The sequence below is a fragment of the Ornithorhynchus anatinus genome, chromosome 7 (genome assembly GCF_004115215.2).
Source record: "Ornithorhynchus anatinus isolate Pmale09 chromosome 7, mOrnAna1.pri.v4, whole genome shotgun sequence".
Classification (NCBI taxonomy): domain Eukaryota; kingdom Metazoa; phylum Chordata; class Mammalia; order Monotremata; family Ornithorhynchidae; genus Ornithorhynchus; species Ornithorhynchus anatinus.
In genome coordinates this window covers 62,783,799-62,807,510 of record NC_041734.1, presented here as the reverse complement: position 1 = coordinate 62,807,510, position 23,712 = coordinate 62,783,799, and the positions used below count along the sequence as shown (strand labels likewise).

Here is a 23,712-nt window from a genome sequence, read left to right as displayed (position 1 = left end):
CCTGGGAGGCAGAGGACCTGGGTTCTAATACCGACTCTGCCACTTTTCTGCTGGGTGGCCTTGGGCGAGCCACTTCACTTCTCCGAGCCTCAGTTCCCTCATCTGCAAAACGGGGATTCAGTACCGCTTCTCCCTCCCACTTGGACTGCGAGCCCCTCGTGGGACCCGATTGCCTTATATCTTGGACCGTGTCCAACCCGATCAGCTTGTATCCCGGTTGTTAGTACAGTGCTTGGCACATAGTGAGGGCTTAACAAATGCCAACTATTATTATAATTACCCCTCAGACTAGAGGTTTTATGGGCCCGGGCCGGGGGAGCCCTCTCTGTTGCACAAGAAGTAACTACTCCCGGGGAGCACCGGAGGGTTTCGTTGTACCGTGGCAGTGTTACGTTGGCAGCGGTTGTTACTGAAGGTGCCTGGTCTTTGCCAAGGCAGACTCCGGCTATGGGGCAGAGACTGCTAAAGGTCCCTCAGTCTTTTGTGTTTAGTGAGCACTGGATGCAGAGCCCTGTCCTAAACGCCTGGGGAGGGTTCAGGCCCTAAAAGGCGCAGCCCCTACCCTCGACGAGCTTATCTGTCTCTATGCAGGAGGATGCCCGAACCATCCAGCCGACTTTTCTCCCTTTAAATATCTTCCTTCGCGGTTGCCTGTTTTAAGCAGCTCGTTTCCTGGCAGAAAATTCTTCCTTATATCTAGCTTAGCTCTCCCGGCCAATGGCAAAAGCCCCTTTTTCCTCCGACTCCGTACCTGGAGGGGAGAGAACAACAATTCCCCAACTTTCCGGAAAAAATGCCCCCTCCCCACCCCGGGTAAATTTGGGAATGAGAGGGTAAGGAGGGAAATGAACAGCATTTCGGAGGGCGTGTTTGGCCGAGAAAGCGTTTATTTATTCGCTTTTGTTTTTACAAGACAAACTGACATTAAAATAAAAAGTAATCCACGCAACACGCTCGCTCGTCGAGCAACACAACCCTAGCAACGTCGCCGGCAGTCACACCCAGCTTGTGGAGGGAAAGGATACTGACCCTACAACCTTGGGAGAGACTGAGACCTCAGCTCAGCTCAAGACCAGTGTCAAGCTGGGCTTCAGTTAGGATCTGAACTTTTCAATAGTTTATTATTTTTTTTTTTTAAGTATAAATGCCCCCATCCCCCTCTCTCTCGCTCTCTCTATATATTTAACGGTTTTTGTTTTTCTCTTTTAAAAAAAATAGCCATCCCAGCAAAGGGAGGTTTTCAGCAGCATTCACGGTAAGCCAGCTATGGCCGTGTGCCTTGTTTAAAGACATGCTGGGCTTGCGACGGGGGGCGGGGGGGTGGAGAAGCAGGAGAAAAGGACTTTTCCATTTGAAAACTTACACCGGAGGGAAGTTGCGAGATGGAGTTTTTTTAAAAAAAACTATCGAGCATGCAGCTTTTGCGGCTTTAATCTTTACAGCTTGTAGCGAGAGGTCACCGTCCTCTCCGGGGCCGGAGTGGAGGCAGTGGGGGCTGCTGCTCCCCGAAGGCAGAGCATTAGGTACCAGCTTCCCCTTCCAGCAGGGACAGCAGGGGGGAAAAAAGTCACTCCTCTTTTCCCCATGTACTTTGGACCCATTGCCGCCATCCTGGTGGTTCACCCAAGAGGGGGAGAGCGAGCCCCCAAGTTGGCGGCCGCTTTTGCCCTCCATCCCCACCGACCACCGTGTTCTCCCCGGGCCACTGCGGGGGAACGTAAGCTTCGTGTCCTCGTCCCCTTTCCCGCACTCCGCTTGGCCCGGGTACCTGTCACCCTTCTCGTGGGGACAGCAGCAGAGGGGAGGCCCACCCTGGAGCCTTTCTATCCTGTCCTCACTTTGACATTAAAAAAGGCACTGAGGTCAAAGGAGAGGGAGAGGACTTGGCGGGTGGGGAGAGTCAAGAGATGCTTGTGGCCTTCCAGCCTCAGGTCACACCGGGGACAGGATGCGCCCAGTCAGGGGTCTGGAAAGGAGGCAGCGGGTTGGTCGGGAAAGTGCGGAGTTTCGCGGAGTCGCCCTTTGGGCCTGGGACGGAGCAGAGGCCCAAGGGAGAACGGGGATCAGCGTGGGAGGGGACTGACCTCCCCACCCCCAAGCCCCGGACGACTCCGGGATGGAGGATGGACGGGCTGGGACGGGGAGGCTGGGTTTATCCGACCACCCCCATTTTCCTCCCTCCGAGGAGAAAAGAAGGGCGGGGATGGGCTGGGGTCCTTGGGAGAAGGCAGCAGAACAAAGGCAGATTGCAGTAATATTTCTCAAAAGCAAACCCTAATGCATCGACACCAACCGGGTGCACCCACAAACGCACGACCGCTCACGCACCATCCTGCGCCTGACCCAACGGGCTCCCTTCTCACCTGGAAGCCTGAAATTCCGGCCTGCCTAGGCCTAAGTCCTTGAGGTCACAGCCCAGCTGCTCTGGGCGGAGGCTCTGTGCCAGAGGGATGGTCCATTTGGTGTATAGAGGAGGATCGACCGCCTCCACCCCGCCCCCCGATCTCCCGGACCTCGTGACTCGGTTTTACCCACTTCGGGAGAAGCGGGCGGTCCTCACCAGATGCAGCCCACGCCACCCATAAAATAAATAAAGCCGTCTGTGGGAGGAGGGGGGTGAGGGCCTGGGTCAAGGGAAACCGAGTCAGCGTGAAAGGCCGGGGGAGAGCGCTCGTGCCTTAACATTTTTTTGTTGTTTTCGGTCTTTCCTCTGTCATGGTTTGCTGGGAGGGGCCGCCTCCTCGGCTGGGCGCTCCGGAGGGGAGCAGCAGCAGCAGCAGCTGTATTTGGCTTGGGAAGAGTCCACGGGCTGGGAGAGAGAAGGAGACTTTTCTTTCTTAATAGACTGGCAGTGTCCCTGGAGCAGAGTTCCCAGCCAGGGAGGGATGTAGAAAATAAAATCCAACAGGAAAGGCTAGTCCTTTGGCAGGGGTGTGCCACTTCTGGAGCAACTGGGTGTGGGATCGGGGACGTGCCCAGCCAGGGGGAGTCCTGAGAAAGTGTCGTCGTGAAATAATCCCATCCATCCATCCATCCTCCTTGGGACCGACGAGGGGCAAAGTTGGGGGAAACTACCCCGGTTGGCCTTGGGCGTCTTTCAGGGACTTTTGCAGTTTCTGCCTAAACTTGCTGTACTTCTTGTGCACTTGCTGGATCTTCTCGTTCTCCTCTTTGTCCAGGATGATGAGGAAATTCTGCAGCTCCGGGATAGAGAAGGCGTCCCACTGTTGGGGAAAAGATGGGGTGGGTGGGGAAAGAAGATGGCGGTGGTTTGAAAGGGGAAATCCAAGGCTGAGCTAGACCACTCGGTCATACCCCTGGGCTCACCCCGTGGCAGTGCCGGTCCGCCCCGGGCCCCTGGCGGGCTGGCGCGAGGGGACTCGGGGCAGAAGACGGATCTCAGGATGGCCCCGGCAACAAAGCAGCCTTTCCGGTTCCGGCCCAGAGCGGTAGCAGAGGTTCTCCTGGAGCCCCTCCCCGCCTGGAGCTGGGATTCTCCCACATCCACTCCTCCACGGCAGACCAGCGGCAGGGTGGAGGGTTGTGGGATCGCTCCCCGGGCACCTGGATCTGCCCCCACCTCCAGCTTTTTGGGCCCTGAGGCAAGGTAACCTCCCCCACCCCCCAGGCTCGGGGTGAGAGGAGAAAGTCTTCCCACCCAGCTTTGCTTACGAGCTTCCTGGGATCAGGCTTCTATCCACCCCAGCGCTCAGTACGGTGTCTGGCACACAGTAAGCATGTAACGAATGCCATTATTTATTTATCACTTATCAAGCCCGTCTGCCTGATTTCCCACTGCCGTTCGTGAGCTCGAGTGACCTCAGTCGGGAAGGGCTTTCCTGCCGTGAAGAAGCTGGGCCGTATCTGGCCCGAGCCCGGGCCAGGTTGAGTTCCAGCTGGAAAGCCTGAGGTGACTCGGGCCCCGGACCTGCCCAGACAGGCTTGTTGACGAGACGGCGGTGCCCTGGATTCAAATAAGCCTGCCCTTCTTCTCTTTCCCCTTCCCCTTTGCCTCTCCGCTCCCCGGCCCCCGGGAGAAAGGGGAAGGGAGCTCGGCCCAGGTTCTCGCCAAGATGGGGGTCATCGCCCCGGTAACACGGAGCCCTGGATCTGTTTCTGTTTTAGATCGGGAAAATTTGCATTTTAACCACTTGACCACTAATGAAGAGGTGGGAGTAAGAGGTCATACTTGAGAAGTGCGGAGAGGGACCCTAGCAGGCAATCCCAGCCTGGTTGGGTCAAGGGCAACTTCCTCACCGCCCCCTGTGTGGGCTCCTACCCCTCCTCTTTTTTTAAATGATGGTACTTGCTAAGCACTTACTATGTGCCGAGCACTGTACTAAGCGCTGGAGTAGATACAAGATAGGTTGGACACAGTCCACGTCCCACCTCTCCTGATTCAGGTCTCCTGCCCCAGATCGCTTGAACTTTTAGAACAGCTACCCTCTCCTGCACCACCAAAAGACACTTCACGAGTACTCATCTGTTTACCTGGGGGTGTGCAAGTGGAAAAGAAATTGCCACCATTCATCGATATATACTGAGCACCCTCTACGATCAGAGCGCTGCCCTGGTTGTTTGCCTTTCCTGCCTCCCTCCTAAATTTGAAAGTTCTTGGAGGACGGAGCTGCCTTCTCACCGGTCCCCCCGAAGCCTGGGCCTGCTTCTTGTCGATAAGGATGACTGATCTTACACTCATCATGTTCTAGCCTTGACTTGTTTGCCGTTCCCGCTAATCCCAGAGGCTCTGTTTACTGACACCCAAAAAATCCTGGACTGGCTGCCTTCTCTGTTGGAGGTCATGGGTTCGATTCCCCGGCTCTGCCACTCGTCAGCTGGGTGACTGTGGGCAAGTCACTTCACTTCTCTGGGCCTCAGTTACCTCATCGGTAAAATGGGGTTGAAGACTGAGCCTCACGTGGGACAACCTGATGACCCTGGATCTCCCCCAGCGCTTAGAACAGTGCTGTGCACATAGTAAGCGCTTAACGAATACCAACATTATTATTATAGAGAAGCAGCGTGGCTCAGTGGAAAGAGCACGGGCTTTGGAGTCAGAGGTCATGGGTTCGAATCCCAGCTCGGCCACTTGGCTGTGTGACTTCGGGCAAGTCACTGAACTTCTCGGTGCCTCAGTTCCCTCATCTGTAAAATGGGGATTAAGACTGTAAGCCCCACGTGGGACGACCCGATCCCCCTGTGTCTACCCCAGCGCTTAGAACAGTGCTCGGCCCACAGTAAGCGCTTAACAAACACCAACATTATTATTAGTCATCTCTGGGGAAGATGGGCTCAGGGACTCGGCTACAGAGCGGGCCCCTTCATCTCTCCCTGCCGAAGGATGAAATAGCCTTTTCGAGGCCGAACCGGCAGGGAGATGTGCCCCATTTCCGCCCATCCCGCTCCTGGATGCCTTCTGCCGGACTGGAAGCCAAATCCTCCGTGGGAAGCAGAGTTTCCCAGCCCTCCTTCCCTACTAGCCTGGCCGGGCCGGAGCATGAGATAATCCCCGTTCTGAACCCCAGGTCTGGCCGACCTGCCAGCCTACTTAAAACAGCCACGGAAAGGAGTGCAAGAGTATTTCGGCACGCCCACGTCCCATCACGCCAGGACTAAACTGGGCCGCATTAGCATTTTTGCGGCTCACCTGGCCTCCCCTGTTACTGTGGAAAGCTAATTATCCGAACACCGGTTCTTCAAGACAAGGGATTGGCCAGACCGGACCTCGTTTAGTTAGACACCCCGAAGTCTAGATATCTGGATTAAAGTGGGAACACCAGTGTCTCGAGGAAAAAAAATCGGGGCCTTGCTATCGGATCTCTCAACTGTCCACGTTAACCCCGGTCCTCTCTGCCCCCCTTCCCAATTCCCCCCAGCCCCCAATCAGTTTGGATGATTTGGTCTTGCCGCGGTTTTACCCAGGTGAGTGGGCACGTGGCCACTGGCAAGCTTGACCGACATCATCAGCAGAAAGACCTCGCTGCCGTTCTGCTCGGGGTGGCCCGGCTTCGGGAATCCCGAAGCCGGGCGGGGGGCTACTTTTTAAATCTAAACGAGGCGTGGGCAGCGCGAGACGCGTCCCCGAGCCGGTGCCGTGGTCCCGCGGGCCCCAGACCTACCTCCACTTCCCCGGTTTCATTCTCCTTCAGCACGAAACTGAGGACGTCCGTGTCCGGGCCGGCCAACAGGCGGAGGTAGAGGGGGCAGTCTGCGATGGAGAGTTTCTGGAAGAGCACTGCAAAGCAACCGAGGAGCAAAGTTGCCCGGCCCTCCACCGTTCCTTTCAGGGACGGGGAACGAAGGAGAACGGGACCGAGACATCCCCCCCGGTGGAAGACCGACCCACTCTGCCCAGACACCCAAGAAGGACCACCACTCGTCACAGCTGAATAGCAACACCCCACTCTCTAGAGTTCAAACAGCTCTGGCCCAACTTCCTCCCCCACCATCTCTGTGGAGGCAGGGAGAGGTCGAGGGAAGAAGTCATAATGATAGTAATTATAATACTAATGACAGTATTAAGCACTGTATCAGCATCGGGGTACACAAAATGCAATTAGATCAGACAGTCCCTGAACCACATGAGGCCTACGGTCTAGGGGGGAGGGAGAACAGATAGCAAATCCCCATTCTACAGATGATGAAACCGAGGTGAAGTGACTTGTCCGGCAAGTGGCAGGGCCAGGATCGGAACCCAGGTCCCCCGACTCCCAGGCCTTTGCTCTTTCCACTAGGCCACACTGCTTCTCGGGTGATTTGTCCAAGAACACCCGGCAGATGTGGGGGTAGAACCAGATTCCCTCGGCTTAGAGCTCTTTGCCACCTTGCAAACGTTTGGATGAGGCGAGGTGCCAGCTTCGCCTTCTCTCAGCAACCTGCAGGGGTACCCGGCACCCTCCGCACCCGGCTCCCATCCTTCCCGCCCAGAGCACAGAGGAGGGGGAGAGCGGCATGGGAGATGATAATAACTGTGGTATTTGTTAAGCGCTTACTATGTACCGGGTACTGTTCTGAGCGCTGGGGCGGATACAGGCAAAGCGGGATGTACACAGTCCCCGTCCCACGCTGGGCTCACAGTCTCAAGTCCCATTTTACAGAGGAGGAAACTGAGGCACAGAGAAGTGAAGTGATTTGCCCAAGGCCACACAGCAGACAAGTGGCGGAGCCGGGATCAGAACCCACGACTTTCTGACTCCCGGGCCTGTGCTCTATCCACTGGGCCACGCTGCTTCTCACGATGCCAATAGACTGGAAGCTCGTTGTGGGCAGGGAACCTACCAACCCTGTCTTACTGTGCCCTTCCAGGCGATTACTTCAGTGCTCTGTACCCAGTAGACACTCAATAAATACCACTGATTTTGACTGACGGTGAACGGGTGAGGGGGAGAGGAAGTCCAGCCGGCTACCTACCTTGCCCGTCCTTGCGTATCTGCTTGAAGAGGGCGAATTTCTGGGGATTGTCCACCACCATGAACTTCTTGAGCAGGCCCTGGATGACCTCACTGACCGTGGTGGTGCTGCTGATGTGCAGCTGCTTGATGGCGTCCAGGGGAAGATAGAAAGAAGTCCGCTTGTCCGTGATGTCCGCCGGATTGACCTCCTTGAGGGCGTCGTACACGGACTGGGGCCGGACGCCGGCGGGCACCGTCACGGGCCGCCGCAGCTTCAGGTGCACTTTGATGAAGCCGGTGTAGGTGCCGTCGTCGCCCTGCCGGAGCAAAGGGACACGGGTGCCGGCGGGGAGGACCGACACCCTCGGGGGCCCAGCCGCGTCCCCCTCCACCGACCGGGGCCCATCCGCTTGTCTCAGCGGCGGGAACCACCCTCGCCAGAGGGGCCCAGGGCGTCTCTTCTGAGCCGGTCGCTGCCTCCAAGAGGCGTGCCCTGATTCCCCCATCCATTTCCCACTGGTCCCTCCTACAACCCCCCCGCCCCCTTCCGGTCGCCCTCTGGATAATAATAATATTTACGGGATTTTTTAAGCGCTTACCAAGGCACTGTACTAAGCACTGGGGTGGATACAAGTGGATCGGATTGGACACAGTCCCCGTCCCACATGAGGAGCACAGTCTCGATCCCCATTTTACAGATAATGGATCCTCAAAGCCTCACCCCGGGGCTGCCCCTGGGGTCAGATCAGGCCCCTGTGGCCAGACCGGCAGACCCCGAAAACACACTTAGAGGAGGTCACAAATTACCAGCTTCATGCCCAGGCAGTTCTTCTCCTTGGCATTGTAGCTGTCGATCTTCTGCTTGATCTCCTGCAGCGTGGGGGCCCGGGGCTTCACCTCCTCCTCTTCCTCCTCCTCCAGAGGTTTGCAGACATTCTGGAACGGAGCCGGAGAGCACAGGGGTTGGGAACTGCGGCCCGCCAGAGCCCGCCGGAGCCCTTCCTCCCAGACTCCGGTGTCGCCCACCACCCGCTCGGTGTGCTTTCCGCCGTGGCGTCGTAGCACCCTCGGGTCCTGTGCCTCGGCGGCTACCCAACCTCAGTCTCATTCATTCGTTCAATCATCTATTGAGCACTTACTGTGTGCAAAGCCCTGTACTGAGCACTTGGAAGAGTTCCAAATAACAACAGACACATTCCTGCCCACGATAAGCTCACGGGCTAGAGGGGGAGACAGACACTAATATAAATATATAAAAGATAGATAAATAAATTACAGCTATATACATATGCGCTGTGGGGATGGGAGGGAGGATAATAATAATGATGGTATTGGTTAAGCGCTTACTGTGTGCCAGGCACCGTTCTAAGCGCTGGGGTCCATATAAGGTTATCAGGTTGTCCGGAGCAAGCAAGAGCGGTGGAGAAGGGAGAGGGAGAAGAGGAGAGGAGGGCTCAGTCAGGGAAGGCTTCTTGGAGGGGATGCGCCTTCAGATGTGTCCCCCGCCCGCTCCCCCAAGCCTACGTGCCTTCCCAGCCTGGGGCTCCTGGCTCTGGGATCCCGATTCTGTTGTGCCCACAGAGGATCCCCTCCACCTGCCCACCTTCCCATGTGCCCTGGGGTTGGCTTATCTGCCGAACCCTACCTGCCACCCAACTGGTCGAGCAAAAAGCGAGCGGCACCTGCCAGATGGCCTCCTCCGGCCCCCGCTGGACAGGGAGGATCAGGAAGGGGCCATTATCTTTTTCCCAGGAGAGCACAAGGGCTTCCTTAACGGTAACCACCCCACACCTTACAGAGCCCGCACCTTACAGACCAGGGGAAGCGCCCAGGTGGGAAACTGCATCAGCCTCCGACCTCCCTGCTTCCGGCCTCTCCCGTCCCCAGTTCACTCTGCTGCTTGAATCTTTTCTATAAAAACATCCCCGCTCCTCCAAAACCTCCAACGGCTGCCCATCCATCTCCACGTCCAACAGAAACTTTTTATCGTAAGTCATAAGCACTCGATCGGCTCTCATTCATTCAATCGTATTTATGGAGCACTTACCGTGTGCAGAGCACTGTACTAAGTGCTTGGGAGAGTACGATACAACAATAAACACAGGTCTCTCCCTCCGACCTCACCTTGCTGACCAGCACTTAGAACAGTGCTCTAACAAATACCAACATTATTATTATTGTTATATCTCGCACTAGAACCCAGCCCGTACACTCGTCCTCTCTAACATCAACCGATCTCTGGACCTCTCTCTCGTCTCTCTCACCAGACTCATGCTCATCTTCCACCTGCGTGGAATTCCCTCTGCCTTTACATCTGAAGGTCCCCATCTTCAGAGCCCTATTTAAATCAAACTCAGGCTCTACTAAAACTCCTCCCCGACTAACCTCTCATCTCCCCACCGTAGTCTCCCTCCCATCTCCATCACTTTGGGGGGGGGGGGGGTCCGTTTCCTCCCCCAGAGCACTTTGACACTCACCCCACCCTCAGCCGCCATGTCCATATTCTTATAATCTACCACTTCCCTTATCTGCAGTTTACTTTACTGTCTTCCCGACTAGATCGTACAAACCTCGGGGCAGGGATCACGTCGACAGATTCGTATCGGACTCTCTGAAGTGCTTAGTACAGTGCCCTGGATGCAGTAAACGTTCAAGAAATACCACCGATTGATTGATTGATTGACTGGGGACTGAGTTACCCGACTAGTCTTTGTGCCCATCCCCCCCGGCTCCCAGGTGAAAGGAACTGAGAACTGAAGCCTCCGGCTAAGCCCTCATTTCCTCTTCTCCCACTCCCTCTGCATCGTCACCTTTGCACTTAGATTTGCTCCCTTTAATAATGATGTTGGTATTTGTTAAGCGCTTACTATGTGCAGAGCACTGTTCTAAGCGCTGGGATAGATACAGGGTGATCAGGTTGTCCCACGTGAGGCTCACAGTTAACCCCCATTTTACAGATGAGGTCACTGAGGCACAGAGAAGTGAAGTGACTCGCCCGCGGTCACCCAGCTGACAAGCGGCCGAGCCGGGAGTCGAACTCATGGCCTCTGACTCCGAAGCCCAGGCTCTCTCCACTGAGCCACGCTGCTTCTCTATTCATACCGTCCCTCAGCCCCACAGCACCTACCTACATATCTGTAATTTATTTAGTTCTTTTCCCATCTGTCTCCCCCTCTCGACTGTAAGCTGACTGTGGGCAGGGCACGTGTTTACCGACTTATACTCTACTCTCCCAAGCTCACAGTACGGTTGTCGGCACACGGTAAAAGCTCTCGGTGAATTCAACCGATCGATCGCGTCAGCTCAGCTCACTTCTACTGGGGCCCTGAACCGGGTCTCCCGCTTCCCCGCAGCGCCTCTTGACCCCCTAATCATCTCTGTCAGCCACGTCGGTTAGCGGAGAACACCCCCTGTGTCTTGACCTGTGTACGTAACACTTGTAACATTATCGGAAGCAGTGTGGTCTCCCGGCCGCTCTCGGGGCAGAGGCGTCCGTTGGACCAGTATGCTCCTCGGGGCCGGGGCCAACTGGGCAGACCGGGCCCGGGTCCGGCTGCTCGCCCCGGGCAAGTTCTGGCACCCATTTATGCCGGGTGAATGGCCAAGAATCCCGATGCCATTCGCTTTCGCTACCAAAGACTCCAAATCCCGCTTTATAATAATGACGACGGTAATTCGTTAAGCACTTACTTTGCGCCGGACACTGTACTTTGCGCTGGGGTGGATGCAAGCGAATCGGGCTGGACACAGTCCCTTGTCCCACGTGGGGCTCACGGTCTCGATCCCCATTTTAGAGATTAGGTAACTGAGGCACAGAGAAGTCAAGGGAATTGCCCAAGGTCTTACGGCAGACGAGTGGCAGAGTATCTATCAGTCACTCAAATAATTGAACACTTACTGTTTGCAGAGCACTGTAAGCACTTGAGATGGCCTAGTGGATGGCGGATGGGCCTGGGAGTCAGAAAGATCTGGGTTCGAATCCCGACGCCACCACTCGTCTGTTGTGTGACCTTCGAAAAGTCACCTAATTTCTCTGTGCCTCGGGTGTCTCCCTCTGTATAATGGGGATGAAGATCGTGAGCTCCATGCGGGACGGGGACTGTGTCCAACCTGACTATGTTATATCTATCCCAGTGCTTAGTACAGCGCTTGGCATATGCTGCAGTGCTAACAAAGACCATAAAAAAAAAAGTACAACAGAGCAAGTAGATCCGACCACTGCCCTCAAGGAGCTTACAGTCTAGCGACTCTTTCTAACAGATTCGGATAGAGCACGGACCAGGGAGTCAGAAGGTCAAGGGTTCTAATTCCGCCTCCTCCACTTGTCCGCTATGTGACCTCGGGCAAGTCACTTCACTTCTCAGTGCTTCAGTCCCCTCATCTGTAAAATGGGGATCGAGACTGTGAGCCCCACGTGGGACACGGACTGTGTCCTACCCGATTTCCTGGATCCACCCCAGCACTTAGTACGGTACCTGGCACATAATAATAATAATAATGATGTTGGTATTTGTTAAGCACTTACTACGTGCAGAGCACTGTTCTAAGCGCTGGGGTAGATACAGGGTAATCGGGCTGTCCCACGTGAGGCTCACAGTTAATCCCCATTTTGCAGATGAGGTCAGTGAGGCACAGAGAAGTGAAGTGACTTGCCCACAGTCACACAGCTGACAAGTGGCAGAGCCGGGAGTCGAACCCATGACCTCTGACTCCGAAGCCCAGGCTCTTTCCACTGAGCCACGCTGCTTCCTCTAGTCGCTTAACAAATATCACAATCATCATTATTATTATTATTAAAGTGATTTCAGATCTCCCACCTCCACTGTCCTTGTAATCAGGACTTTCTGACGTTAGTTGTGTCTCCTGTGTTCTGGCCTCCCTCTCCTCTCACCAGATTGAAGGGCAGACAGGCAACTGGAAGGGGATTATGACTACGGCTGAGTTTCCCCATTTGTTTATATTAACGCAAAACTTGTTGCGAGCAGGGAATATATCTGCTTATGGTTGTATTTACTCTCCTCAGCGCTTAGTACAGCACTCTGCACACAGTAAGCGCTCAATAAATACGATTAAATGAATGAATAAATGAATGAACGTTCAACCTCTCAAAAAAACCCCCCAACCGCCAGCCCTGCCCTGCAGTGCCCGGGGGGCAAAACATCCCCGCAGGAACCTGGCACTGAACGGTCAGGGGTGGGGCCGGAGGTTGGTTTGCTTACAACTGAAAGAGGAAGAACTGGTAGGGGCCGGGCGGGGTTGATGCTGTTGGTGACGCGGAGGAGACGCCAGAGACAGAGACTTCCGGGGGGCCCAGGGCTCAGCAGCAACCGGGCCTCAGCTCTGAGGCCAGTTCGGAAACCGGATGCCATCGGCGGCCTCCATTTCAGGCTCTGGAGAAGCACCGCGGCCCAGTGGAAGTGCCAAGCGCTATAATAAGCGCTGGGGTGGGTACAAGCAAATCAGGCTGGACACAATCCCTGTCCTACATGGGACTCACAGCCTCAATCCCCATTTTACAGATAACTGAGGGCCAGACGAGTGAAGTGACTTGCCCAAGGTCACTCAGCAGACCCGTGGAGGAGCCGGGATCAGAACCCTTGACCTTCTGACTCCCAGACCCGTGCTCTATCCACTACGGCGGGGTCAGGGAACCCGGTTTCTAATCCCGGCTCCTCGACTTGCCTACTGGATGAGGTTAGGCAAGTCACTTCACTCCTCTGTGCCTCAGTTTCCTCGACTACAAAATGGGGATTCGACACATGTGTTCTCCCTTCTACTTAGGTTGGGAGCTCCCTGTGGAACAGGGACTACGTCCAGCCTCATTGCCGTTGCCTCCGCTTAGCAGAGTATCTTGCTTCTAGTAAGCACTTAAATACCACGACGATTATTCCTCTTAGGAAGATCCTTCCTCTTCTCCCCTCTCCGGAGGAGTCTCCACTTGCCACCTCGGGGATCACGGGGTGCCAGTCTTGGTGACGTCCAGATGTGACAGTGAGCAGGGCTGGCAGCTGCCCCTCGCTACGATCTACCCAGCTGTCCGCTCTGTACCCTGAGACACCACCAACCGTTGGAACGACCTCTTGCCCACCTGGCCCAGTCACAGGGTATCAGAATGCCCCATTTCCTAGTCTTCGGGAAACCCTCAAGATTCCCAAACGGCCTCTAGGAGAGAACCGCGCTAACCGTTCACTCCCCTGCGGGAGTTTTCCGTCCACTGGTTTGTTTTGGCACACTTGCATACCAGATAGAGCAAGAGAGACAAATCAGAGTGGTTTGGGAGGCAGATAATAAAAACAGCCACATTACGGGGAGTGAAATCAGAAAGGAGGACGTCAGTAAAAGGGCCTTGGGCTCCAGTGGATCCTCCCCTTCTCAGCCTCTACCCCTGCCTTAAATTTCTGAAAACAAAAATCTGTGGGCAGGGAATGCATTTTTTACATGGTAGTCTCCTGAGCGTGCTCTGCACACAATAAGCACTCAATAAATATCATTGATTGATTGAGGGGAGAGGAGAAACAAGGGGGGCTGGATAATCCACTCCCAAGAGTCCACCCCCTGAATAATCGAAACTGGCTGTCTGGGCTCCTCCTCCAGCCCACTCCCAGGAACGGAAATAAAAGGCCAAGGAGACCCAATCCCTTGTCTCATGTCCCACACCCGTTCATTCCTCCAATCATTTTTCTTGAGCTCTGTGTGCAGAGCACTGTACTGAGCACTTGGGAGAGCACAATATAATAATTAACAGACATGTTCCTTGTCTGCAACAAGCTCGCAGTCTAGAGGATGAACTTCCAGTCCAGTCCCGTGGCAGGTTTTCATTCCTGAAGCTTCATTCTCTGCCCCAGGACAGACAGACAGACACACGGGCTGTTCTAGGCAGGAGGTACTCGGTGTCATGACAGCAACTCAGTCTTTCCCAACCCTTTCCTCCTCTTTTTCGGAGAACTGTCGCTTCCTCACCAGGGCTGGGTGTGGTCTTGGGGCTGGGGGAAGACAAGAGGGCACCCCAAGCTCACAGTGTATCAGGGGGCCAAGGCTGCTGACCCAGAAGGCAGTGAGCGAGCCCGAAGCCTGGCAGTGCCAGGGCTATGAGAGCCACAGGTTGGGGTCTCCAGACAAGGCCAAGAAATGTAAAGAAGGGAGAGGAAAGCGGAGGGGGAATTAAACAGGCCCAAAACAGGACTCTTCATCTTCCCATCCAAATCCTGTCCTCCTCCTGACTTTCCCATCACTACAGACAGCACCACTATCCTGTCCCACAGCCCGAAAGCTTGGCATTATCCTAGAATCAGCTCTCTCATTCATCCCACGAATTCAAATCCTCTCAGTCCTACCTTTTCACCACCACCAAAGCCCACCTCTTTTTCTCCATCCAAAATGCCACCTTATTAATCCAAGCCCTTATTTTATTCTCGCTTCGATTACTGTACCGACCTCCCCGTCTCTCCCCATTCCAGTCCATACTTCACTCTGCTGCTTGGATCGCTTAAAAAAAACAAAACAGCGAGTCCATACGTCCCCTAGTCCTCGAGAGCCTCCAGTGGTTGCCCATCCACCTCCGCATCAAACAGAAAGCCTTATGATCGGCTTAAAGTACTCCATCACCCTTGCCCCCGTCCTACCTTACCTCCTGTCTCTCTATTAAAACCCAACCCAAACTCCCCTAATGCCAACCCGCTCAGCGTGCCTCGATCTCATCTGCCTCGCCACCGACCTCTCACCCACATCCTGCCTCTGGCCTGGAACTCTCTCCCCCTTCGTATCTGACAATCATTCTCCCCACCTTCGGAGCTTAAAGTCACATCTCCTCCAAGAGGCCTTCCTTGACTGAACCCTCATTTCCCCTACTTCCGGTCTCCTGCGTCACCTCTGCACTTGGATTGCACCCTTTATTCACCCCACTCTCAGCCCTACGGCACTTAGGTCCATATCCGTAATTTTTTTAAATGTTTGTCTCCCCTCCAAACTGTAAGTTCCTTGTGTGCGAGGGAACACGTTTACCGGTTCTGCTATATTCTACTTCCCCAAGCACTCAGTACAGACCTGTGCTCAGTAAATACCACTGATTGACTGAATGGGGGCTCCACATCCGCCCTTGCAATTTGCTTCAGAATTTAATCCTCCTGACAGTAACGAAGTTCTTAAATGCTTAGTATAGTACATTCCAAGCGCTTAGTACAGTGCTCTGCACATAGTAAGCGCTCAATAAATACTACTGAATGAATGCACACCGTAATCGCCCAATAAATACCACAAGGGAGCAGCACGGCCTATTGGAAAGAGCACAGGCCTGGGAGTCAGTCGGAGGACCTGGGTTCTAATGCCGGCTCTGCCGCTTGTCTGCGGTGTGCCCTTGGGCAAGTCACTTCACTTCTCTGTGCCTCAGTTTCCTCGTCTGTAAAACGGGGATTCAATCTTACTCCCTCCTACCTAGATTACGATCCCCAGGCGGGACAGTGACTGTGTCCAATCTGATAACCTTTTATCTACCCCAGCGCTTAGAACAGTGCTTGGCGCGTAGTAAGTGCTTAATAATTACCATTATTATTATCACTTGGTTGTTTTTTTTTATATCCCATTGAATTTCTGTGGAAATGGTAATCAGCTGGACGGTACCTATCCAATTAGCACCCTTCATAGACCTTTTTTTTTTTAAAAAAAAGGGATTTAAGTGCTTACTATGCGTCAAATACCTTTCTAAGCACTGGGGTAGGTACAAGTTCATTAGATCGGCCGGAGGATTATAACCCAGGTCTTCTGACTTCCAGGCCCATGCTCTTTCCACTAAGCCAAGCTCTTCCTAAGCGCTGGGGTAGATGCAAAATCATCTGGTTGGACTCAGTCCCTTTCCCACATGGGGCTCACAGTCTAAGGGGGAGGGAGATTCCGGCAGGCTGGGACTAAGACTGTGTCCTGGTGGGCTGGAAAGCTCTGGTCCCCGCCATTCCCCTCATGATCCGCCCGCTCATCTCTGTACCCCGGATCCAGGAAGACTCTCCTTGTTTGTCGACGCAGCTCGTAAGCGCTACCTGCCTCCTGTTCTGCCTCTTCCCCTCACGGCCTGCTCACCGCTTTAGCTCAAAAAACAGCCCCACTCTCAATTGCCACGTATCGATCTGGTCTGTTTGCCACTGCTGTTTCGCTGCACGCCCCAAGCTTCGCATATAATTTCAAACTGTACTTCGGTGCTTCCATATATCACTTCTCCTGCTCTGGAACTGTAAGCTTTTTACGGGCAGAGAACACGTCTGCTAATTCCGTTGTACTGTACTCTCCCATGCATTCGGTTCAGTGGTCTACACATAGTAAGCGCTCAATCAATACCGCTGATTGATTCTGCCTCCTCTTCCCGTCCTTGTCCGCTCTCAGCAACTTCTCGTTTGATCGGCGGACATCCACCCCCTCCGTCTGGGTAGACAGGGAGGTTACGGTGTAATCGACATCTCTTCGTCCATCAATCCTATTGATTGACTGAGTGCTCCCTCTGAGCACTGTACTAAGCGCTTGGGAAAGTACACTATAAGAGTTGGTAGACATGTTCCCTGCTCACAAGGAGCTTAGAGTCTAGCGCTTCTCGGCTTGTGGATTGGCTGCATTCCCAGTCGAGGTGGTGATCTTATCTGGTCACGCTGGGTGTTAAACAGGGCTAGCAGGTGATGCTGTTGATGTTGCTCGAAAAAGAGACGTCTGTAATGGGGACCGTCTCCCAACAGAGTCAAAGACCAGATATCTCCATTGCATTGTCCCTGGGGGGGCATGTGGAGAACACCCTACCTTCACTTGCCCTCCACAGGGAAGCAGCGTGGCCTAAGCGGGCCTAAAAGCCGGGGGACCTGGGTTCCGATCCCAGCCAGAAGCAGCGTGGCTCAGTGGAAAGAGCACGGGCCTTGGAGTCCGAGGTCATGGGTTCGTATCCCGGCCCTGCCACTCGGCAGCTGTGTGACTGTGGGCAAGTCACTTCACTTCTCTGGACCTCAGTTACCTCATCTGTAAAATGGGGATGAAGGCTGTGAGCCCCACGTGGGACAGCCCGATTCCCCTGTGTCTACCCCAGCGCTTAGAACAGTGCTCTGCACATAGTAAGCGCTTAACAAATACCAACATTATTATTACCTGTCTGCTGTGTGATCATGGGCAAGCCACTTAACTTCTCTATGCCTCAGTTTCCTCATCTGCAAAATGGGGATTCAATGTCTGTCCTCCTACATAGACTGTGAGCCCTGTGGGACCTGACTTTCCTCTGTTTACCCCAGTGCTTAGTGCCAGTAGCCTCAGAAGCAGCCCACTGTCTTTCTTGCCTCAATTTTTAACTTCTTTGTCTATCAGTGCATCCCTGGAGTGTGCTGCTTTCGGAAGCATAATAAAGCACAAACCTTCAGCTCCTTGATCTGATGCTGTTGAAAACCGTATATGAAGAAGCGGGGCCTGGTTGAAAGAGCACAGGGCTGGGGGCCAAGAGATCATGGCTCTATTCCTGTCTTTGCCACTTGCTTGCTGTATGACCTTGGACCAGTCACTTAACTTCTCTTGCCTTGGTTTCCTCATCTATAAAGTAGAATTTAAATATCTGTTCTCTCTCCTATTTAGACCGGGAGCCCTCTGAGGGACAGGGACTGGGCCTGATTTGATCGAATTGTATCTACCCCAGCATCTGTTCTCTCTCCTATTTAGACCGGGAGCCCTCTGAGGGACAGGGACTTGGCCTGATTTGATCAAATTGTATCTACCCCAGCATTTAGCACAGTATTTGGCCCGCAATAAGCACTTAACACATACCACAATTATTATTACACATATACACATACACGTATGTCTCCTTGCACATATATACCTGTAAGCCATATTTCTCAAAGCGATTTGGTCTGAGGATTTCTCGGTGGAAGCCAAAAGAGAACCAAGACCACCCTACTAGGTTGGGTGGCGGGGATGGGGACTCCTCCTTTGCTTACAGAGAATTCCACCTCTGAGGGTAAAGGATTGCAGGGGCAGAGGTAAGGTCCTGCTAGAGACCCCCTCCTCCCTGCCTCTCCCCAGCCCTACTTCCTCAGCTGACACCCCCGGCTCTCCGGATTCCGCCCTCCACTTCCTCCGGATCTAGTCTGGGCAGGCCTGGCAGGGAAGGCTGTGGGAAATTTTAGAGGGTAAATCACAAGGTGCCAGGCTCCAGGGCAGCGGGGGGAGTCCATTAGTGGGGATGGGGTGGAGGGGAGAAGCAAGCCAGACAGCTCCAAGTACCGGTCAAGGGCTGAGCAGGGCAGGGCTTGGACGGCATACAGAGGTCCGCACGGCGAGCGGTTTGAGAGACCCCGCTCGAGAGCCCGGCCTCCATCGTGCCAGAAACGAGACGGGCCGAAGGCTGGGGAGGGTTTGCGGGACAACTTGAGGCAGGAAAGGCCCGTGAGGTTGGGGTCGGGGATGGAGAATCCTGAAGGAGAGGGAGGGATGCAGGGAGGCTACAGGATCCCACCCTGCCCTCTCCATCCGGGCTTTCTTAGCTCCCTCACAGGTGCTGTGCGCTCAGCAGAGAAGCTACCGCAGTTGCAGCAGAAACAAAAGCCATCTGAGCCAAACATACACAATCCCCGCTCCCCCCGGAAGCCATTTATCATGAACATTGCCCCATTTCCTCCCTCGGGGACATAAGTGAAACCAGCTCTTAACAAACTTGTCGGCCACACTCTGTCTGCTGCGGGGAGGAAGAGGCGGTATCTAGGTTCCCTTCTGGAGAATCTTGGGGGTTCAGCTGGGCCTTTGGCAAGGGGAAGGAAGACCTCCTCAGAGCCAGAGGGGACGGCGGGGGGGGGGGGAGAGCAGTCAGTCGACTGCACTGGGCAGAGACTGAATTCTTTTCATGATGTTTGTTAAGCACGCACTAAGCTCCGGGTATCGTACTAAGCGCTGGAGTAGATACAAGCTAATCAGGTTAGACACAGTCTACGGGGCTCACGGTCTTAATCCCCATTTGACAGGTGAGGAATCTGAGGTACAGGTCACGCAGCAGAGAAGGGGCGGAGCGGGGACTGGAATCCACGTCCTCCTGACTTCCAGGCCCGTGCTCTATTCGAGAGGCCGTGCTGCATGAATGACTGAATGGCTTCTTACGGTCCCTACCAACAGTAGGGTTCGTGGGTCGGCTCCCGCTACAACATCACCAGTCCAAGGGGCGGCCTCTATCAGTCCCCAGCCACCTAAGAAATCATGGAGAATTCGGGGGAGCCCCACCTGCCACCGTCCTCTCACCCCACCCTGACTTTCAACTGAACCGAAGGGCTTCTCTTTCCTCTATCCCCGACCCCTTCCTCCGGCCTCCCCAGTTTCACCCCTCCAAACCCTAGGCTGCGGTTAGCTATGCCGAGCGGAGGGCAAATCACAATTCCCAAGTGGCTACACTTTCCTCCCAGAGGTCAATCAATCCATCGGTTGTACTTATTGAGTACGCTCCGCGTGCAGAGCACTGGACTAAGCGCTTGGGAGAGTACAATCCGACAGGGTCGGTAGGCCCGTTCCCTGCCCACAGCCGGAATCCCAGGCCGAGCAAGCGATCCAGATTCTGCAGGGTTGGAGATCTTCGGTTCATCCATCGCTGCCCCGGGCGTCTTATGGGAGTGGGGGAGTCCAAGGGAGTAGCGTTTCAGAGTCATAAAAGATTTAGCTGAAGGCAGAGGCCCGGCGTTCCCAACAATAAAGGCTAATTATCAGGATCCAGCAAGAAGCCCACAGCTCTTTCTATCGCAGGTTTCCAATAGCTGTGGGGGAGGAAGTTGGGGGCACAGGATTTTGGCATCGCCCCGGAGTCGCGGGGAAATGGTTCCGAGAGGCCGTCGCAGAGGGACACGAACAAAGGCTGTGCGGTGGGGATCCTGGGGTGCCAGGGCCTCCGCCGGGACAGAGGGCACCATTCATTCATTCGGTGGGAGCTTACTGCGTGCAAAGCACTGTACTAAGCGCTTTGGAGAGTACAATATAGCAACAAATAGACACATTGCTGCCCACAACCGGCTCACGGTCTAGAGGGAGCCAAAACCCTGGCACATCTACCTTCTCACAGCTACCCACTGGCTTTGGGAGCAACAGGAATTTTCCTCAGCAAGCTCGTTATGGGCAGGGACCCTGAATACCGACTCTGTTGCACTGTACTCTCTCAGGTGCTTAGTACAGTGCTCTGCACACAGTACCAGTGATTGATTGGAGTCCTAGTGTCCTTATCGAGCCTAGTTAAGTCTAATTCCCACCTGTGTCTTCTTTCCCAGCACTTTGTACAGTGCTCTGCACACGGTAAACGCTCAATAAATATCACCGATTGATTACCGAGTCTTAGTGTCCTTATTGAGTCTGAGTCTTTAATTCCCACCTGGGTATTGTTTCCCAGCCCTTGCTACAGCGCTCTGCACACAGTAAACGTTTCGTAAGTACTATTACCGACAAGCTGAGAGGGAGATAGGCAGCCACTCTATATTGAGCTCACAGAGGAGAGCTCTGTACTAGATGCTTACGGTCCATTTTAAAGTACATAATAAATAGTGGCATTTGCTAAACGCTTACTCTGCCAAACACCATAATTTATTTTAATGTCTGACTCCCCCGGTAAACTGTAAACTCCTCGTGGATAGGGATCGTATCTACCAACTCTGTGGTACTCTACTTTCCCAAGTGCTCAGTACAGTGCTCTGCACACAGTAAGTGCTCAATAAATACGATTGATTGATTGAGGAGATAGAAGAAAATCAGATCAGACACGGACCCTGTCCCACAAGAGGTTCACAGTCTAAGGGGGAGGGAGAACAGGCATTGAATCCCCATTTTACAGATGAGGAAATTGAGGCACAGAGAAGAAAATGACTTGCCCAAGGTCATACAGCAAGTAAATGGCAGAGCAAACAAGGTCCCTGCCCTCACCGAGCTCCCAGGTGACACAGGGCAGACACACAGTCAAGCATCATCATCCAAATACATACGGGATTTCATTTTTTTTTTGGTATTTGTTAAGTGCTTACTTGTGTTTTAAACACTGTTTTAAGCTCTGGGGTAAGTACAAGTTAATTAGGTTGGGCACAGTCCCTGTCCTTCATCGGGCTCAGTCTAAGTAGGAGGGAGAATAGGTAATGGATCTCCATTTCCAGTTGAGCAAACTGAGGCACAGAGAAGTTAAGTGAGTTGCCCAAGTTTGCACAGCAAGCAACTGGCAGAGTCAGGATTAGAATCCAGGACTCCTGACTCCCAGGCCCATACTCTTTCCACTAGGAAAGAATATGGGTAGGAGCAGATGGGGGATTGGGGCGGGGGTGGAGAGTGGGTGGATTTAGACTGTGAGCCCGTCATTGGGCAGGGATTGTCTCTATGGGATGCCGAATTGTCCATTCCAAGCGCTTAGTACAGTGCTCTGCACATAGTAAGCGCCCAATAAATACGATTGAATGAATTTCAGGAGTTCCTGCGCTCTCTCTGGCTAATTTTTCCCCTGTCCTCACATCACTGGCCTAGTGCGGCAGTAGACTTACTGCTTTCTGCTTCTGGAAACCTGGAGCTTCCTTGTCTCTTCACCCCGGTGGTGGGGGTCGGGGTCGGCGGAGGTGGTCTTCCCCGAGAGAAAGGCTGTCACCGCCAAGGGAGTGGAGGGCCTGTTCCATGCAGGAATGTCATCCTCAATCAGTCAATCTATCAATGGTATCTAGAGAGCACTTATTATATGCAGAGCACTGTACTAAGCGCTTGGGAAAGTACAATGCAACAGAATTAGGGGGGACGTTCCCCAGCGTGGCTTGGTGGAAAAGGCCGGGGTTTGGGAATCAGAGGTCGTGGGTTTCTAATCCCGGCTCTGCCACTTGACAGCTGTGTGACTTTGGGCAAGTCACTTCACTTGTCTGGGCCTCGGTTACTTCATCTGTAAAACGGGGATTAAGACCGTCAGCCCCACGTGGGACAACCCGACTACCTGATATCTACCCCAGCGCTTAGAACAGTGTTTGGCACATAGTAAGCGCTTAACGAACTCCATCATCATCATCAGTCTAGAGGGGCCCTCCCCGCTTTCTGAATCCCGGCCCCTTCTACCAGGCGGAAGGGAGGGGAGGGGCGCTCGGGGAAAGCCTGGTCTTCCCTCGCAGAACGGAGCTCCAGCCGGGGCACAGAGGGTCTGAAGCTCATCAGTCCTCCCGCCCGCCATAGCCCGCCTTCCTCCTCTTCCTCCTCCACTGGGCTGCCCTCCCGCTTTCCAGCTGCAACCTCAGGTCAGGCAGGGTCTCAGGGAACAAGAGCCGGGCTTCCGGGACCTTGGACACCTGCCAAGCTACTAAGAAACCCGAGAAGCACCTCCCTGCCCAGAGACCAACTGGAGATGCCCAGCTCATGGAGCCAGCTGCCACCAGGCCCGGGACAGGCTGGCCCTGCAACCAGGACTGCCCCCTCCCCTAACAACCCCCCGAGTGTCTCTCTCTCTCTCTATCTTCGTCTCTTTGTGTCTCCAACTCTCACTCTGCATCTCTGACATTCTGCATCTTTCTGACACTCTCCCGGCAACTCTGACACTTCCTTTGCCTCTCTGACTTTTTGTGTGTGTCTCTCTCTCTCTGTCACATCTGACAGTACTAGAAACAACTTGGCTTTTTGGCAAAAGCAAGAAACTGGGAGTCAGCAGACCTGGGTTCCTTTTTCTGGCTCCATCAACTTGCCTGCTGCACGACTTTGACAAGTCGCTTAACTTCTCTGTGCCTCAGTTACCCTCACCTGTAAATGGGGATTCAATACCTGCTCTCCTTCCCACTTAGACTGTGAGCTCCACATGGAATAAAGGGTGTGTCGACTTGATTGAATTATTATCTACTCAACACTCAGCCCAGTTCTTGGCACATAGTAAGCACTGAACAAATGCTACAATTATTATTATTATTGCTTCTGAATCCTCTTTTTGGTTCTCTCTCAGATGCCCTGAAGGAGACCATACAGTTCATCTCGGAAGCCCAGTTCCTCCACTCCAAATTAGGGAGAACGATTGAACAATAATTTCTCGTGAGCCAGGAGACTACCCCAACTCTACTGTTTCTTCCAGCCACCCCTTCCACCAAGATAGCTAGCGATCACTTCTCAAGAAGGAATTCATCTCTTCAGGCTCTAGAATAAAAAAGGAAATTCGTTTGGGACTATAAGAAGAATTCAGATTCCCATAAATGCTTGTTCGTGTTCTTCTTTCTCTATCTCTCTCCTTCCCCCATCCCCTCCCCAGAAGATCTTTAATTCTTTAAGGGAAAAGCACCAGGGGCCAGGATTCTATTCCCGGCTCTGCCGATTGCCTGCTGTGTGACGTTGTGGGGAAGTCACCCAACTT

General features: G+C 53.8%; 1 protein-coding gene across 1 annotated transcript in view; it reads right to left on the bottom strand.

The window, feature by feature from the left end:
• Positions 1-855: 855 nt before the first annotated feature.
• The window catches only part of RASSF5 (Ras association domain family member 5), a 98,013-nt gene continuing 75,156 nt past the window's right edge, over positions 856-23,712 (bottom strand). Inside the window, exons 3-6 of the mRNA XM_029069199.2 lie at positions 8,199-8,327; positions 7,411-7,708; positions 6,120-6,235; positions 856-3,224 (exon numbers count right to left, since the gene is read on the bottom strand). Of these exons, the coding sequence (XP_028925032.1) occupies positions 3,072-3,224; positions 6,120-6,235; positions 7,411-7,708; positions 8,199-8,327 (696 nt within the window). The 3' untranslated portion in view covers positions 856-3,071. The remainder of the gene's footprint in view (positions 3,225-6,119; positions 6,236-7,410; positions 7,709-8,198; positions 8,328-23,712) is intronic.